The sequence below is a fragment of the Sus scrofa genome, chromosome 5, assembly GCF_054392235.1.
Source record: "Sus scrofa isolate SSC_HxYL_T2T_F1_AM1 chromosome 5, Sscrofa_HxYL_maternal_Yorkshire_Landrace_v2.0, whole genome shotgun sequence".
Classification (NCBI taxonomy): domain Eukaryota; kingdom Metazoa; phylum Chordata; class Mammalia; order Artiodactyla; family Suidae; genus Sus; species Sus scrofa.
Window position 1 is genome coordinate 87,172,024 of NC_139387.1, and position 17,341 is coordinate 87,189,364.

General features: G+C 51.1%; 1 protein-coding gene across 3 annotated transcripts in view; it reads right to left on the minus strand.

The window, feature by feature from the left end:
- The window catches only part of CHST11 (carbohydrate sulfotransferase 11), a 278,993-nt gene that overhangs the window by 138,893 nt on the left and 122,759 nt on the right, over window positions 1-17,341 (minus strand). For all 3 annotated transcript variants that reach the window (XM_021092628.2, XM_021092627.2, XM_013998000.3), the window contains exon 2: window positions 13,863-13,948. In XM_021092628.2, coding sequence (XP_020948287.1) covers window positions 13,863-13,948 — 86 coding nt within the window. The remainder of the gene's footprint in view (window positions 1-13,862; window positions 13,949-17,341) is intronic.

Here is a 17,341-nt window from a genome sequence, read left to right on the forward strand (position 1 = left end):
CACAGGGGGCAGGTGGACACATGCCCCTCCATCCTTGCGACCCTTCTGAGCAGCCTGAGGCGGGGACCTCAGGACTAGGCAGCATCCTCCACCGAGCTGGGCCTGGGGCACCGTGGTCTCCACCTGCCGAGGGCAGGCAGCCCATTTACAAGTTCTCGCAAGGAGGAGGGAATTTCATCTCTACCTGAGGATAAGGAATTGAGAATCAAAGGCGTTCAGGTCACCCATTTAGTCAAAGAATCTCCACACCAGCTACGCTGGTGGAGATGACCTGAACTGGGTTCCAAGAGCAGCAGGCTGCAGATCTGGACTGAATCGTGGCTCTGCAAGTCTTCAGCTGAACTGGATGACCCTGCATGTGTTACTTTAAGAGGCAATAATGCTCTGTGCCTCAGTTTCCCCACCTGTGAAATGGGGGATGCCACGTTCGAAAAGCAATAACAGGCTGTTTGAACATGAGGAGCTAGAAAAGTCACTGGGCAAGAGAAGCCTCTCCTGAGCGTTCATTACTAGAACCCAAACTGGGACTACAAATTTTTTTTTGGGGGGGAAGAAGAATCGTGGGAGATTTAGACAATGAAAACATAAAGGTAAAACAAGAATACTGGCTGAACCATTTGACTCTGCTTCCAGCTCCTATTCTAGGCACTTGACACAAATCAACTCATTACATTTTCATAACAACCCAAGGAGGTAGGTATTGCATTAGCCCCATTTTTACAGATACAGAAACCCAGGCACCCAGAGGTTAGGTAACTGATCTGAAGTTACTCTGCCAGTAGGTATGGGTTTCCACCTGATTCCAAGAACCCCCAGCTTTAACTGCCATACTACGTGGCCTCTTCATCTAAAATTAAATAATTTTTTTCCCACTTTGAGACACTTGTCCAAGATCACATTGCTAGAAAGCAGAGAGGGACAAAAATTTAAACTTGGGACTTAGGGCTCTAAATTCCATTCTCTTCCCATTAAACTGCATTGTTTATGATCTGCTGTGTCCGGCATTTGGAGGCAGTGGGGGCATGGCGGGGGGGGATGACACCTAAAAATGTCCTTTGGAGGTAAAGCCTGGAGTGAGCCCGGAGGAACACGGAGGGCCTATCTTGGGCCCTCCTTTCCTCTTTCCTGACAAAGTGAGGTCAGGTACAGCCCAAACCAGGAAGAGAACAAACTCAGACCACCGTCACCCAAAGGAGTCCAGCTCAGCTGCTCACCCTACAAATCCCCTTCACCCCAGGGAACGACAAGGCTGCCTTTTAAAGGCACTGTAGGGCCTTTGCTTCCAGGGTCCCCATTCAAACCAGATTTCTTTCTCCCCAAGTTGAGCCCGTGGTGAATAGCGCACGCACTGGACCCGAGAGGCTGCGCATCCGTCTAGCCCACCACGGGCCACCAGCTCCCTGCCACTAACAAGTGCTCCACGTAGCATCAACATGGCATCTGCTTTCTAGGTTTCCAGAAAGCAACAGTGTGCCAGACTCCAGGAAAGGTAAGCCTTCCTTCTTGGTCCCATGCAGACTCCATACCACTTGTCTTTTGTTATTTAGCACAGACGGTTGCCGTCTAGGAGCCCCCAGGGAGCGGGCTGTTCTCCCAGGAGCCCTCCTCCAGTTAACGCTGGTGCAGACCACCTGGGACCCTGTTACCCTGCTACAATGCAGGTTGCTATTCAGCAGACTAGGGTCAGGGCCAAGGTTCTGCATTTCTAACAGGCTCCCGGCTGCCAAGGCTGCTGGACTCTGTCTTTGAGTGGGGAAAAAACCCACAGCAAGTGGTTCTCAAATGGGGCGGCACGCTGGAATCACCTGGGAGCTTTTTGAAAAGTCCTGATGCCACAGAAATTCCGATTTAGTGGGTTGCAAAGTGTGTATTGTTTAAATGTCCTTTTTGATTCTGAAGTGCAGCCCAAACTGAGAGCCCCCCGCTCTGGAAGACGGAGTTCCCTCTTAACAGGTGGAAGAGGAACCGGCTACAGGGAGCCCTGCCTTCCAAGTGATCTGAACTGCAACTTGCTCATTTGCTCCATGGATCACTTCCTCCTTTCTGGTTTTCATGCCCAAATAACAGTAACAGCAAATAACAAACGGCCAAGACTCACGTTGGCCTCACTTCACAGATTCATTTAATCCTCCTAAGAACCCTGTGAGGTAGGTGCTAGGATGTATGGTCCTCATTTTACAGGTGAAGAAACTAAGGCACAGAGAAGGTAAGAAGCTCCCCCGAGTCACACAGCTGACAGGAGTGGTCCTGGGATTCCAGCTGGTTCTAAGACTTGAGCTCCTGACCCCTGCTAGGTCCTCAGACATTCTGCTTTCTCTCAAAACTTTCCCCCAAACACGGGATGGGACGTGAGGCCTTTATCCAAGCAGGCATTGAGCTTGCCAAGTGCTCAGCAGCCCAGCCCAGCACTGGCGAGACAGCATTACAGCCACAGACGTATCTGCGGGTGTCCCGCAGGGAACGTGCTAGAGATGGAACAGACAGCCCGAGTAATTTCTCCAGTCCAGACGACTGCCAGAGCTATCTGCTGGCCACGGTGTGGCTTTCAACCCCTGATTTAAGACAAAGAGAGGCAAACATTGCAAAAGGCCATTTTAGGCAGCAGCAGAGTCTGCCTGGGCATCCCACCCCCGTGGCATGTTCCAGAAAGGCCAGCTTCCTTCCAGAGCGGCCCTGCACCTGCCAAGGCTGGGGAAGGGCCAACCTGGCAGTGTCCCCTGGCGTGGTCATGTAGCTATTGAACAGCAGAATATCAGCTGGAGACGCTGGAGTGGCAGACTTTTCTAGAAGTCAGGAGCTACAGTCCAAGCGTTTTTCACACATCCCTGGGCTGTTGGTCCTAACCCGAGGGGCACAGTTGAGGGTCCCCACCCAAGAGGAACAGGGTCCAGCCCCTTGAGAGTGTGTCCTCTCCCCTTGGATACAGTTTGCACGGGGGAGGGTGGAACCAGGCGCTCCTCTGTGTGTCACCTCTCCTGTGCCTTTGCTCAATCGGGTAACAAAGGGCATGCCCCCACATGGGCACACGGGTGTGCTCGCATCCCCAGGTGCACACATGCCCAGGTTACACACCTCATCTAACCCAATGGTCCATTGCCACGCTCCTCCAGTATCATGCGCTGAACTCAAACAGAACTTCATTTTGTCACGGCCAGCTTAGTGGCCTGACTCGCCCACGGAAGTGTGAACTGATAGAGGGGCAAGGACCTTCTTGTCCTAAATGCCCCGGCATCAATAGCACAGTACAATGCACCCAGCAGGTGCCACATCTTGCACGGTGTGACTCCCCCCAACCGCCCAAATCCCTATGTCGAAGTCCTAACCCTGCAGGATACGACCTTATTTGGAAAGCTGGTCACTGTACGTGTAATTATTCAAGACGAAGTCTTACTAGAGCAGGTGGGCAGAGATCCAATACGTTTGGAGTCCTTGTAAAAAAAAAAAAAAAAGAGCAATTTGGACACAGGCACACATACACACACACAGAGAAGAGCATGTGGAAACAAAGGCAGAGACGAGGGGATGCTTCCATGAGCAAGGAAAGCCAAAGACAGCAGACACCTGGCAGGCGCTAGGAAAGGGGCAGAGCCAGATTCTTCTTGGGGCTCTTGGAGGGAACAACGCCACCAACAGCTTCGTCTCAGACTTTGAGCTTCCGGAACTGGGAGACGATACCTCTCTGTTGGTGAGGTGGCCCAGTTTGCGGTCCTCTGCTACCACAGCTGTAGGAGATGGACGCGGAAGGTTTGCAAGTGAGGGGAGGAAAGACGGTGTGAAGGAATCGCAGTTCCATTCCACCCAATGCAGTCTTACCGGGTTCCTGCTGGTGCTATGGGAGAAGGGGGGAAGGAGCCGGGGGCGGGAGCTGGGCTGGATGAGGACGGTGTATGGAGGGAGGCTGGGGTCTGGCTCCCGCAGCTCTCCCCCCACCTCCACACATACACTCCCTTTTCCAGTCTGTGGCTCCCTTTCTCCAGTTCCTGCGAGGATCCAATTCCCTGAACCCATTTTCTCCACCCTTCTCACACTGGCATAGGTCAGTCTCAAGAAAGAATCTTAAAAAAACCCGAAGTTGAGATGCTGAGGTGGCCGCCCCAACGCCAGGCTGGTTCCTGGCCCTGCACGACCCCAAGCTGGCCAGACACTGGGTTCCCACCATGGGCATGTGGGGCGCTGACTGGCAGCTGATTCTGGATGGGGTGCCCTACATCAAGGGCAAGCTTCAGAAGGACAATGAAATAAACCGACCCCCCCTCAGACTCTCCTGGTATCTGGTGGTGCTGCCTCCTTCCAGCTGCATCTGGAACAGCCGCACGCTCAGAGGAGGAACTTCAAGGAAATACACAGATTTCCCATGTTTGTGAAAAAGCTTCGGAGTGTGAGTTACGATGCTGTGAGTGCGCGCAGCAGTAAACCTCGCTCTGAAAGCAAACGCAGCCTGAGCGGAGGAGTCCACGACCAGTACCTTTCCAAGGGTCCGCCTGTCCGCCGTCCTCGCCCGTCCACTTTGGGAAGGATGTTCTTCCTGGAAACATCAGGCATCAGCCTGGGGTGAACAGGTCCTCTCCAGACCAAGGACCTCCCTGGGTTTCAGCAAACCTCCCACCTGGCTGGGTGGCTGCCTTGGGGCCCCCAGGTGGCACCAAGCCCTGGTCACCTCCTTAGCATGACCTCCACACACTGGACTTGCTCAAGGCACTGCAACAGACGATTCACTCACTGCCAAGCATCTACTGATCGCCTTTGCTTGTGTGTGTGTGTGTGTGTGTGTGTGTGTGTGTGCGTGTGTGTCTTTTGTCCTCTTTAGGGCTGCGCCCACGGCACATGGAGGCTCCCAGGCTAGGGGTCTAATCGGAGCTGCAGCTACCGGCCTACGCCGGAGCCACAGCAATGCCAGATCTGAGCCACATCTGCAACCTACACCACAGCCCACAGCGACGCCAGATCCCCAACCCACCGAGGGAGGCCAGGGATCGAACCCGAAACCTCGTGGTTCCTAGTCGGATTCGTTTCTGCTGCGCCACAACAGGAGCTCCTGGTCTCCTTTTCTATGGCTGCCTATAGTAGCCACAGGGTACCAGGCTGAATGACACAGCTCTTGCCCTCGAGAGGCTCAAAGCCTAGAGAAATCATTTCAAACACACAAGGTAGGTGTCACAGATGAGGTGAATGTGGGCACGGGGGTGAAGAGAAGGCAGCATTTCACAGACCGGCACTCTCCAGTATGGCGCTCGCCAACCACAGGCGGCCACAAAGCATGTGACATGTCACCAGCCCAAACCTAGATGCTGTGTCCACTACACACGAGAGTTCAAAGACTCAGTATAGAAACCAGTGTGTAAAATATCTTAATGTTTTTACTGATTACATGTAGCAATGATCATATTTTGGTTATCCTGGGTTTAAATAAAATATATTATTAAAATGAATTCCACCTACTTTTTCCTTCTTCCTACTTTTTAAAATGTGGCTACTAGAACATTTCTTTCTCTTATTTATTTACTTATTTGTGTCTTTTTAGAGCCGTACCCACAGCATATGGAAGTTCCCAGGCTAGGGGTCAAATCGGAGCTACACCTACTGGCCTACACCACAGTCACAGCAACATGGGATCCAAGCTTCATCTGCGACCCACACCACAGCTCACGGCAATGATGGATCCCCGACCCACTGAGTGAGGCCGGGGATCGAACCCGCATCCTTGTGGACCTAGTCGGATTTGTTTTCGCTGCACCACAATGGCAACTCCTGCTACTAGAAAATTTCAAATAACATAGGCGAATCACATTATATTGTGAGTAGGCAGCACCATTCTAGAAGGACACTGAACCCGAGTTTGAAGGGGGTTAGAAAATCAGGGTGAGCTTCCCAGAAGAGTTTTCATCTGTGTTAATATAAGGTTTTTAAAAAACAGCATTGACCGAGCAGCTTGCCATGTGCCTGGACCTTGTGCACGCGCGCTCTCTCTCTCTCTCTCTCTCTCTCTATATATATATATATATATATATATATCCTAATTTAATCCCTAATAACTGAACGGTTGGTATTTTATTTCCACTTTACAAGCAAGGTCTTCAGTGCTTGAAAAGGCTCAGCTGTTTGCCCACAGAGTTCACAGTAATTAATGCTGGAGGCAGCGTGGAAACCTGCAGGCCCACTTCACCATCAAGAGGGAGGCAGGATGGGGGGCAGGGGGGAGGCGGACGCCCACCCCCACCCCAGCCCACTCCACCCCCATGTCCTTCCTACAGAGCATTTGAGAACAAGCCAGGGCTTTGTCTCAGCTCTTGCCATTCCAACAAGGTTAAAGTCCAGTTGGCTGAGAAGCTCCTTGACTTGTATAATTTACAGAAAAATCAAATTATGTAGAGGCCTCTTATAATTGAGGGTAATTTAGGAAATAACTTTCCGAAAATGGCAGATTTTACAGCTGTGTTACCATTTGGTAATTGCCGAGGTCGTTTTGTCACTTGAATGCCCTCCTCTCGCTGAAATATGCCAGATTATATCCACACAGCCTGACACAGAGAAGCCCCATTAGAGCACTGAGCTATCCAGATTTGAATATATTGGGTCAAATTAGGCTTCCAGAAACAGAACTGCCTATAAAAACAGCCTGAGTGGAAGGTGGACCAATCGATGAAACCAATGGCATCACATTAACACGGCTCAGAGACAGTCTTATTTAACGACTATCGCTGCGGCTCTTAGCCAGGGACAGGGGTAGGACAAACACAGCCATGGGAGACCTTTAAAAGCGAACAGCTCTCTCTACCTGCCCATTTTCCAGGATGTGGGCTGAGGGCACAGAGGGACACACACACACAGGGCGCCCATGGCCTTATAAGTCAGCAAACTTCCCCATAACCGCGTCAACCAGACACATAATATAAATCAAAACTTTCAGGTAGTGCTCAGGATGAATGGCTAGTAGCTTCCGGGCAAGAGGAAATCATCTATCTTATTATTATTCAACAAAATTCCAAGCGCACATCTACCAAATGTCTAAGTCTGTGTCACAGGGACATAGCATGGCCCCAGACCCCCTAAGAAAAGTCCCAGATCACTGATGGCTACTGATTATCACTCACTCTGCCTTGGACACATCCTGGGTGATTTTTTCTTTTTTGGCCGCCCTGAGGCATACGGGGTTCCCGGGCCAGGGGATCAGATTTGAGCCGCAATCGCAACCTATGCCGCAGCTGCGGCATTGCCAGATCCTTTAATCCACTGTGCCAGGCCAGAGATGGAACCTGCTGCAGAGATGCCATTGACTCCATTGGCATGATAGCGGGAAACTCCTTCTTGGTGCTTTTTAATCTATGATTCTCAATCTCACAAACCCGCAAGACTGGCAGCACACTCCCACTTTACAGATGAGGAAATCAAGGCTTGGAGAGGTTAGGTAATTGCCCCCGCTCATAGACCTGGGCTGGGACCCCTCCAGCCTCCAGTCATCTCCTCCGACCTGAACTGTGTCTGACTCCAGCTTCCCCACCTGTCCCTGCTTGATGAGAAATCTGACCAGGGCACCTTCTCTCTTTCAAGAATAGTGGAGCCACCGGCCGTAGAAATAAAAGGCGGCACACCATCCCCGGTTTTTGCAAGCTCTGCTCATCTATTGTAATTTGCAATTAATAATGAAGCATTCTCCCAAGTGCTGCGTGTAAGAGCAAGCTGATGTAATATTTCATCTTTGCCGGCCAGCTGCCGTTCTGCTAGGCTGACAGTAAGTAATATCTTTGCATAAGGAGCCAGTCCACAACTAAATCAATTAATCCCTCTTCGGCTGGTAGACAGCTGTTGGGTCAAGGCAAGATCATTAGATGGACGCTCCATTTACCAGGTGGTTGGTAATGAAGGGATTAATTGACCAGAGCTGGGGGCTGGACAATGTCTGCTCTATCTTGCCTTCCCCAGTGGATACGGCCATTCAGCATCATTCTTCCCGAAGAACCATCCTAAAGGCAGAGAGCCCCTTCTCCCTTCCATGCTCATTTGTGACACTGAAGCTGATCCTTCAGATGCACCCACCTGATGCCTGGCCTGGAACAAGTCTGGGTTCTCCTGCTCATGGCATCAAGAGCCAAGTGGCTTATGTGTCCTCAAATGTCGTGTCCACAGGTTTCCACCCAACACTCTGCCCAAGGGCTCTGCCTCTTGGGTTTGTCCACACAAAGTGCGGCTCCAACATTCAGGGCATCAACCCACAAAGCTTCGCATGGAGTACCTGAAAGAACACGGTCTCACCACCCTAGTGGATGAGGCTGAAAAATTAGCACGGGCCGTCCCAGAGACAGACCTTAGAGAAGGTAGTGAGCGATCTTAGCACACACGCTTTGTGTTGCTTTTCATGTAACAGATGATGGGTTATGTGAGAATCAAAGAATCAATGATGTGAAAACTGGAGGGGCTCTTACAGAATCTCCAACCCAGGGCTTCCGAGCCCTGGCTGGCCCTCAGAATCACCTGGGGAACTTTGAAAACTATTGACGACCCCAGACAAATAAAATCAGAATCTCTAGTGTGAGGCCTGGGCCCCGGTCATTTTTTTCAAAGACCCTGAGTGCAGGAGGTGTTGGGAAGCATGGATCTAGTCCAACCTCTTTATTATTATTATTATTATTATTATTTTGTAGGGCGGCACTTGCAGCACATGGAGGTTCCCAGGCTAGGGGTCAAATTGGAACTGCAACCACAGCCACAGCCATGCAGGATCTAAACCCAATCTGCAATCTACATGGCAGCTTGCAGCAACACTAGATCCTTAACCCACTGAGTGAGGCCAAGAAATGAATTCACATCCTCATGGATACTGGTCAGGTTCTTAACCCACTGAGCCACAACGGGAACTCCACGTCCAACCTCTTCATTTTACAGATGAGGAGGCTTCGACCAAGACGGGGAAGACCTCCTTAGAGAAGCCCCACTGTTAACCAGTGGCTGAGTCAGAAGCAGAAGCTGATGGGTAAGTTGCATACCATCTCCAGTGGGTTCCTTAGGGCCACCAACCCCGCCAGTGGGTGAAGACTAAACCCTCTAGAAGGGTGAACATGCCTCCTCCAGCTGGTGCCAACCTGCCCTTCTTGCCTCTGTGCCAGCTGTGGGCCTCGCTCCTGCTGTTCCTGCCCTCTGTGATGCTATTCCCTCTTCTCTGTCAGGTGAAGCCCACTGTGTCTTCAGAGGCCTGGGTCAAATGCCACCTCCTCCAGGAAGCCTCCCATCATGCCCTATACCTCAAAGGGTTAATTAACTGCTCATTTCTGGATCCTCCTATAACCTTTCGAAATGCTTCCATCCCACAGCGCTTACTGTGTTCTGTTACCCACGTGCCTCTCTTCCTCGTGTCCTTTTCCCCTGTTTATTCTATAAACATCTGCAGAAGAAACAAACCTTGGCAAGCCCGGCTCAGAAAACTATTTAGGTTGGAGCTAGAAGAGTTCCCCACCCTCCCTTGGAGAGGTCAAGCTTTTCTCAATGTGAAACTGAATCAGAGACCCCTGACTTCCAAATGTCACCAAGCTGTGACTCCTGCTTAGCCTGGCTCCAGCCCAGGAGACGAAGCCCTCTCCAAACATCAGGTTCAGCGAGGGAAAAAAAAAAAATCCGCAATTGTCTGCTGGACATCTACCCTGCATTCCATACCATTCCACGAGCCGTGGCCCCTGCCTTTGGGAATTTTACAATATCCTGAGCACATCCCAGATCTCAGCTTGAGTCGCTATGAAAGAGAACCTCAAGGAAGCATGTCTCCCACCCGGAAAAGATAAAAGGGACAGGCTCCCCTCCTCCTACTTCGCCAGGTCAGACCAATCCGGAACCACCATTCAGAAGCTTGTGTGACCCTGGCAAGCTGCCCAGCCCTCCCGAGCCCCCGTTAACTTATGTGAAAAATGGGCTTATCAGATGCCTTCCTCCTAGGATTACTGTGAAGATTCCACAAGAGGTGCGTGGAAAACACCCCAAGGCGTCACTGCCGTGTATTATACATTCCATCCACAGTAACTTCCTTCCTTTCTCCCCCCTTCCTTCTTGCCTGATCACCTGCCTTCTCTCCATCCTTCCCTCCCGGCGCCTACCTATGGAGAAGCCAGTGTATTTTAACACCTTGAACTGCACCGACAAGGGTCCCATTTTCTTATTATAATAATGAAATATGGACTGGCCCTCAGAGGCCCCTAGGAAAGCCCTCAGCCAAGGTGCATGCGGGGAGGCCTCCTAGACTCAGCACTTCGGAGCTCCTGGGCCGCCTCTGGGCTGAGCCTCTGTCTTCTCGAACACGGTAATCACAGAGCAAGTATAAACGCTAAAGAAAGAAGCAGGCCGGGCTGGGCTGAACCACATGAGTGATGCTGGGAAGACTTCAGGGAACCCACGAGAGGACCAGGAGGTGGGTGAGGCGGGACAAGCTGTCCCACCCTCGCTGGCATTTTAGGGGCAATTATGCCCTATTAATGGCTGACAGTGCAGCGCTGCCCTGCAGTCTGAGCTGAGCCGGGCAGGCCGCAGATGTGCTCGGCCCACAAATATGCAGTTGGCAACTCCTGAACTTTCGGTGACTTGACGCGAGCTGATCTGATCAGCAATTACGTTTTATTTTGGGGCCAGGGAGACAGCAGAGAACCAGGAAAATTATAAGACATCAGAGTACAGTTTTTCTAAGAATATCAACTCCAAACTCTTTGTTCGCCAATTGTTGTTTTAATGGTTAAAGGGTTTGCGAGGCACTAAAATAAGAAAAACTTGGACACTAAAATCAGATTATAGCCAATTTTCCTCAGGGAGCTTTTAAGCTTTTGTCCAATGAAAATCTGGGTGTGATTTTTCTTTTTTTGGATGGGGTAATCCCTGCCAAGAGAATTCTGCTGGTGACCGTGAACACAGCAAGACAATAAATGGATCTGTAGTTTGTCCTGGGTTTGAATCCTTACTCCACTTCTTACCAGCTGTGTGGCTGTAGCTCCTCGGCCTCAGTTCTCCCATACATAAAATGGGGCTGTAAAACACAGCTCGGGGCTTGACATAAGCAGTCCACGAGATATTTATAAGCATCTAGATAGGACGCGGCATCCAGGACCAGTGCATGGTAACTAAGACGGTACCTACTTGCCCTAATGCTGGTTTCTTGTCATCTAAAATAAATAGCTCCTGTTTTCACCATCATCTATCAAACCCAAATAACCAGTCAGCATAAAACGGGGAAACGGCATCTCCGGGAGTAGTTTGGTTTCTAGCAATTACGGGGTTTGTCATCTGCCCCAGTGATAACATCCATCCAGGCTTAGCGGCTTCCACAGCGTGGCTGGTCGGGAACGCAAGACACCACAGCGCGGCCCTCTCGGGTGCGATGTTTGTAACTGTCTTGTGGACACTAAACCCCAACTCCTCAACTCAATGGGATGGCCTTCTCTGCTCTGAACGCCCCGGCCCACGGCAGCCCGGAAGATCACCAAGACAGTGTCTCCAAGAAGCGCCCCTGATGGAACGTGCGTGGGAAGAGAACATAACTGCAGCTTGTAAAGGAAACCAGCCTAAGAAAAAAACATCCCGGGACAACATCCTGAGGAAACGGGGTGATCTTCCTGCAGAGACATTTTCCTGGTTACCAGCAAATGGGGCCAGACATCTTGCCCACGACATTGTGGATGAGGGTGGTGACTCACTCAGCTACGCCCTCACAGACGGCTCCAGAGCCGCCTCTCCAGCCCCATCTCCCCTCCCAGAGCCTGGGCTCCTGCCAAATGGCCATCTCCCCCAAGACCACCACTCAAAGAGATGACCTCTACCCGGGAAGCTCCTCTCTCCTGCGACTGGTTGACAAGGGGACCAGGCAGGGTCTCCCTCGCCAGGTGACCCACTCAAGTCAACTCTGGCTTAACAAGGAAACCCAGACACGGAAGGCTCACCACACAACCCCTGCCCACCCTTTGGTGCCCAGTGCCTGGCACTGTGCTGCATATAGTGGGAACTCATAATAGCAGATGAAGAAATGAACGAATGAATGAATCTGAGAACGAACAGACTCCATAGGAGGCACGGAGCAAGGCCCCTCGTCTCACGGAATTGTTAGCACCCTATCATAAAGGAGGGAGGCATCTCAGGGGTTAAGTGTCTTGCCCACACTCACGAAAGCTGGTCAATGAGGAAACCAGGCTTTGAACCCAGGTCTGACCCTAAAGTCAAAGCTTCCAGTACTGAAGCTATTCTCATGACCATACGTGATAATGACGAATCCTGTTTACTTAGCCCCTGACACACAAGAATCATTTCGTCCTCCCAACATTCTAGAGAGATGGAACAGCTGACCCCATCATGTATTCAAGGCTGTACAACCCGTTGGAGCTGGACGTTCATTCTTTCAATCACAGATGTCGGGGGCACCCACCACAGGCCAGGGTTGGGGACACAACTGTGACCACGGCAGACACAGTCCACAGACTTCCTGTCTGGAGGAGCATCTACTTCAGAAATAGCTCTTCCCATGACACCATAGGCTGCCCATAAAATTTCCTCAGGAAAGCAGGAGCACTTCAGCAGTTCTGTTTTGAAGAACAGAGGAGGTCACCTCAAAGACGGGGGGTGGTGCGCATCTCAGCGGCCTGTGCTGTTTTCAACGCGGCTGCTAGAAATCCTCTCCGCAGAAGCTGGTTTTGCCGCCTCCCTAGGACCAGTGTGTGAACAGGCTGGGAGACTGGCTTCTCATAACTCAGATTATTTGGGAACCTAAACACAAATTCCCTGCTGAGTCACCGGAAAGCCCAGGAAAGGAGGCCTCGGGCAATCTGAGTTTGTAATAACCTGGCTAATCAGGCCTCATCCCACGTGGTGGGGCTGGCGGGGCTGGCAGGGGAGTGAATTAACGAGGTCAGGCCACCCATTTTGCACCAAGTCGGGAGTCCATTTTTCCAGAAGGGAGTGTGGGTGAGAGACAGGGGAAGAGCTGTTGAGTCAGAAAGTTCTCATGCTCATCCCTTTGCAAGACTTCAGGGAATTCAGCATTTTTGGAGGACCAAGCAGTTTCTTCCTCTAAGCACCTTAGTCCACAGAAATCCTAAATTAAGACTTTGATACAAAATACAGCTCAGAGATCAGAGACAAAGCAGTGCGTTTTTTCCCCCTTCTCAACAGCTATCAAAGGACAGCTCATGGGCCACTAGGTGTTCATCCACCAGTTCTGGGCATCATAAATTAATTCGCGTTCCCATAGAAAGACCCACACACACCAATGAGGCCATCACCATGGCAACCAGGCCTTCTCCCTTTGCTCCTGGATTTCCAAGGAGGACATCTTGCCTTGGTTGGAGCTTGTTTTGCTCCAAGAGGCCCTCTTTGCATAATCAACACCCACTTACATGATAGCCACTTAGCAAAAAGTCTCCCCACACAAGGAGGTCCTGTCACACTGGCACAGTGAGGTGGAACTCTCGGGAGCATCGCTGGGCTCTGACGATCACATGTGGGAACTGGGTGGGGAGCTCACCCCCATGTGAGCCTTCTTTAGGGATGCCAAGGGGAGCCTGCTCAGCCTGGTAGGCTCTGCAATTTCCAAGTCCTGGAAGTTGCATCTGTAACCCTGTGGCTCTCACGGATCCAAAACCTGGGCAGGTCAGAAAGCTCAGGCCAGCACGACCCCAAGCTGCTCCACCTCTTGCTAAAGTTTTAGAAGCAGTTTATAGAGAAAAGGTGACCAAGAAAGCAACCACTGAAGGTTAAATGCCAGGCACTGGAACAAAGTGTCAAATTCCCAAAGAACAGAATTCTGGAGTTTTCCAACCCCCCCCACACACACACCCCCACTCAAGCTTTCCCAAAATTGACACATGGAGACAGAGCCGAGAAGCAAGGAAGTTTCCAGGGCTTACCTGGGTCGGGTTGTAGAGTTCCTGCAGGGGGCTTCGAGACCCCTTCCGACAGCAGATGTCCACGCCAAAGGGGTTCCTCCGCATGACTGAGGAGAGAAATGAAGGCGCATCAGAAACGAGCAACAAACGTTGGCAGTCTGACCAAGGAAAAGGCACAGAAGAGAAGAGGAGAAACAGGTGGGGAAGCAAGAGAGAGACCGGGCTTCTGGCAGAGCGGATCCCTTGCCCGATGTCACGGGGGCCCATGTGCCTTCCCCAGCTCCAAGGCAAATCCATGCCCAGAGGGACATAAATAATGCTGAAAATTCTTCCCAGCAAATCCTTAAGAAAACAGGACAGGCATGGAAAACGCTGACATGAAGCCACTCACAGAAGAGAGCATCCAATCTCTACCAACGTCAGGCTTGGTGATATTTTTCAACTTCCGCCGACTTCTTCCTCAACAAGAAGAATAAAGGTAAGACCCTTTATTCCCGGTCCCCGAGCTGGGTGGGGAGCTCACCCTATGGGTGCCAAGGGGGAGAAAGGCACAGGGGCCTTTCCCAAACCTTTTATAAACTGGGTTATTGTTAATGAAACGATCCACTTGAGGCAGAAAGGATGAAGGTTTACGGTGCCAGACTGACAAATACATAAAATACATAAAAGAGGGGGAACAAAGTGAGTGTCTCAAAACCCCAAGAGTGTTGAGGAGACCAAGGACTGCTTTTCCAAGGAAAAAGACTCATTCTTGTTCACAAAACAGCCTCATTCACGCAGCCCCTCACACAGAGTTTAACACATGGTCACCTGCTAGATAATTATTTGTTGGAGGGAGAGGCGGAGGTGGAGAGATGAGTGACTGAAGGAACAGGTGCTTCCTTCTCATATAGGAGGGCGTTTTCCTATGGAGCGTCATGGTTGGGGCACAGGTTGGAACAAGGAAAGCAGATCCTCTCACTGGATCTGCTAAAGAATCCATCCATTCCCCGCTTTAACACTCCCCGCCACCACCCCGGGTAGGGGCAGAAGGCTGGACAGCAGGAAACCCCTGAAGCAGACAGCCTGGGTTTCGATCCTGATGCTACCTTGCTGTGTGACCTTAAGCAAGAAGCCTACCCTTTCTGTGCCTCTATTTCTTCATCTGTAGAAAGGGGGTGAGAAGAGGATCTCACTCTCTGAGTTGGTCTTGAGAATTCACTGAGTTACTACAACATGTAATATACTTAAACCAACCAAAAGGTGTTTGTTGTAAATTCCTGAAGCTTTTGGAGATCGTCAACTAGATTTGTGCATAAGTTATGACAAAAAGTGCTTGCCCCTTGGGAGGAAATGGGGCGGGGGGGGACATTATTCTTGAGCCACCAAGGGAGCTGATGAGAAGTTTCCAGACCTCAAGAGGGGCTTCGGGGATTCTCTAACAAGAAAGCCAGGCAGACAGGGAGGGCTGGCCAGTAGGGGGGCAACTCAGACCCCTCTGCTTGGAAGCCAACCTGAGGTCAGTAAAACAACGAAAGCCATCTTCACAAGCAGCCCATTCCTTCCAGAAGGTCTCCAGAAGAATCGACCCCTCCTCATGCAGTTCTCCTGTGACTTGTCACTTTGAACCCCATGGAAACTCTGAGGGTAAACCATTGTCATGGTCGGCGCATGTGGGTGCAAAAAGAATTTTCCAAATTCAAAGCAAGGTGAAGAAAAGGCAAGTCAAATGAGGTAAAAGATACAGTTGACACAGCAGGCTGATTTCATGATAATTAGGGAGAGCTGACCCTGGGTGCGTGGTCTATTTTTATAGCCAAGGGAGAGGAGAGGTCTCAGGATGCACCTGCTGACTTGTGAAAAATGGGGTCTTCCGATACACTTGCCAGTTAATTGGGGGCATGTGAGGGCCCTAGGTGGGTGCAGTGAGGAGTGGGCCACATCCCTTTCCTAGCAGAGGCAGGAAGGAGTAGGCCAGGTTGCTCAAGGTTGGGGAGGGGCATTATAATGAGATGGATGGGCCGATGATAAGGTGTGGTTGTTCTGGTCTTGGCCAGAGGCTGTGTTCTACCTCCTTGAAGGGGCCTTGAAGCCCAACAACCATCAATTCCGAGAAACTCAAAGCTGTTTTCTTTGGCCTCCCTTACCTCCTACAGCAGATTCAGCCAACCTTTTCCATAAAGAGCTAGAGAGTACTACTGGGCTCTGCCCCCATGCAGTATATTGAAACTTGTCAACTGGGCCAGGGCAGGGCAGAAGGGGCCCCAGACAACCCAGAAATGAATGGGCCAGGCCATGTGCCAATACCGCTCCATTTCTGGACCCTGCAATCTGAAGTCCATATCATTCTCATATGTTGGAAATCGTTTGATTTTTTTTTTTCCCCCAACCATGTCACAAAAACAGGAGGTGGGCCAGATGTGGCCCCTGGACGACAGTTTGCTGACCCCTGTCCAGAGGTTGGCAGTACAAGCCCCAAACATAGCCAGTATGCCCTGCAGCCCTCTCTGGGGACGAGGGGGACCTGCGGGCAAATGTCCACGCATAAAAGCCATTAGGATTTGATTAAGCGGTCCCGGGGAAACACTGGTTCTTTGTTCTTCCACGGGTGCCTTGAGAAGAAGGGAAAAATCCACGCTGTGTTTTTCTTTAATTTATGACTTCATTTTTCATTTCCACCCCAAACGAGGTAAACTGTTAAATGCACGCAGGTTGCCCTCCGTGCACAATGACATAGCAACACTTTGGAGGAGAAAAAACAGCCGTAAAACTTGTAAAATTATGCCCACGCCATGCAAGATTACACTCTCCTCGTGGCGGCAGGCAGTCTCACCCAGACCCAAGGCTGCGAGACCGCCACGGAGAAAACCCCACCATGGAACCCATTAAAAGCCAGCTTTTATGGGGGGCAGTATTATTTAATGGGTTTATTTTTCTAATACAAGGCCTTTAAAAATGCTTTGACCGTGTGGGGCCTGCACCATGGGCCCTTTCCCGAGGCCGTCCGCCCTCCGTGCCTCCTCCAGGCCTGCCCGCAACTTCACCAGGCACCCTGTGAACCCACTTCGGCACCCCAGGCCACAGAAGCCAAGGGGCCTGTGTGCTTTTTATAGAGATGATAACAATCCCGCCATTTACGGAGGGCGCCTTGTGTGCCGGGCACTGGGTTCAGCATAATCCTGGGCACAGTGAAGGAAGTGGCTGTGTTTTCCAGATAACCTGCACCTCCCTTGACCACAGGAACTTGACCAAGGTCAAGGCCATGGGGGTGCGGGGCAGGGGCGGGGGGGTTGCCAAGCTTCGACTTGAACCTGATCCCTGGGCTCTTTCAAAGGCAAATGATAAAAGCAAGGAGGATTTACCTTGTGCCTGGGAGGCCAAGGAAGGACCAGCCATCCAGCACTGGGGGTATTTATCCTGGGTGTGTCTACGGCATCAGAGGAGGCTGAAGGACCAACCAAAGGCAGAGGATGGCAGCTCATGTTTAGAGGGTACTCACAATGCGCCAAGCAGCTCGCAAT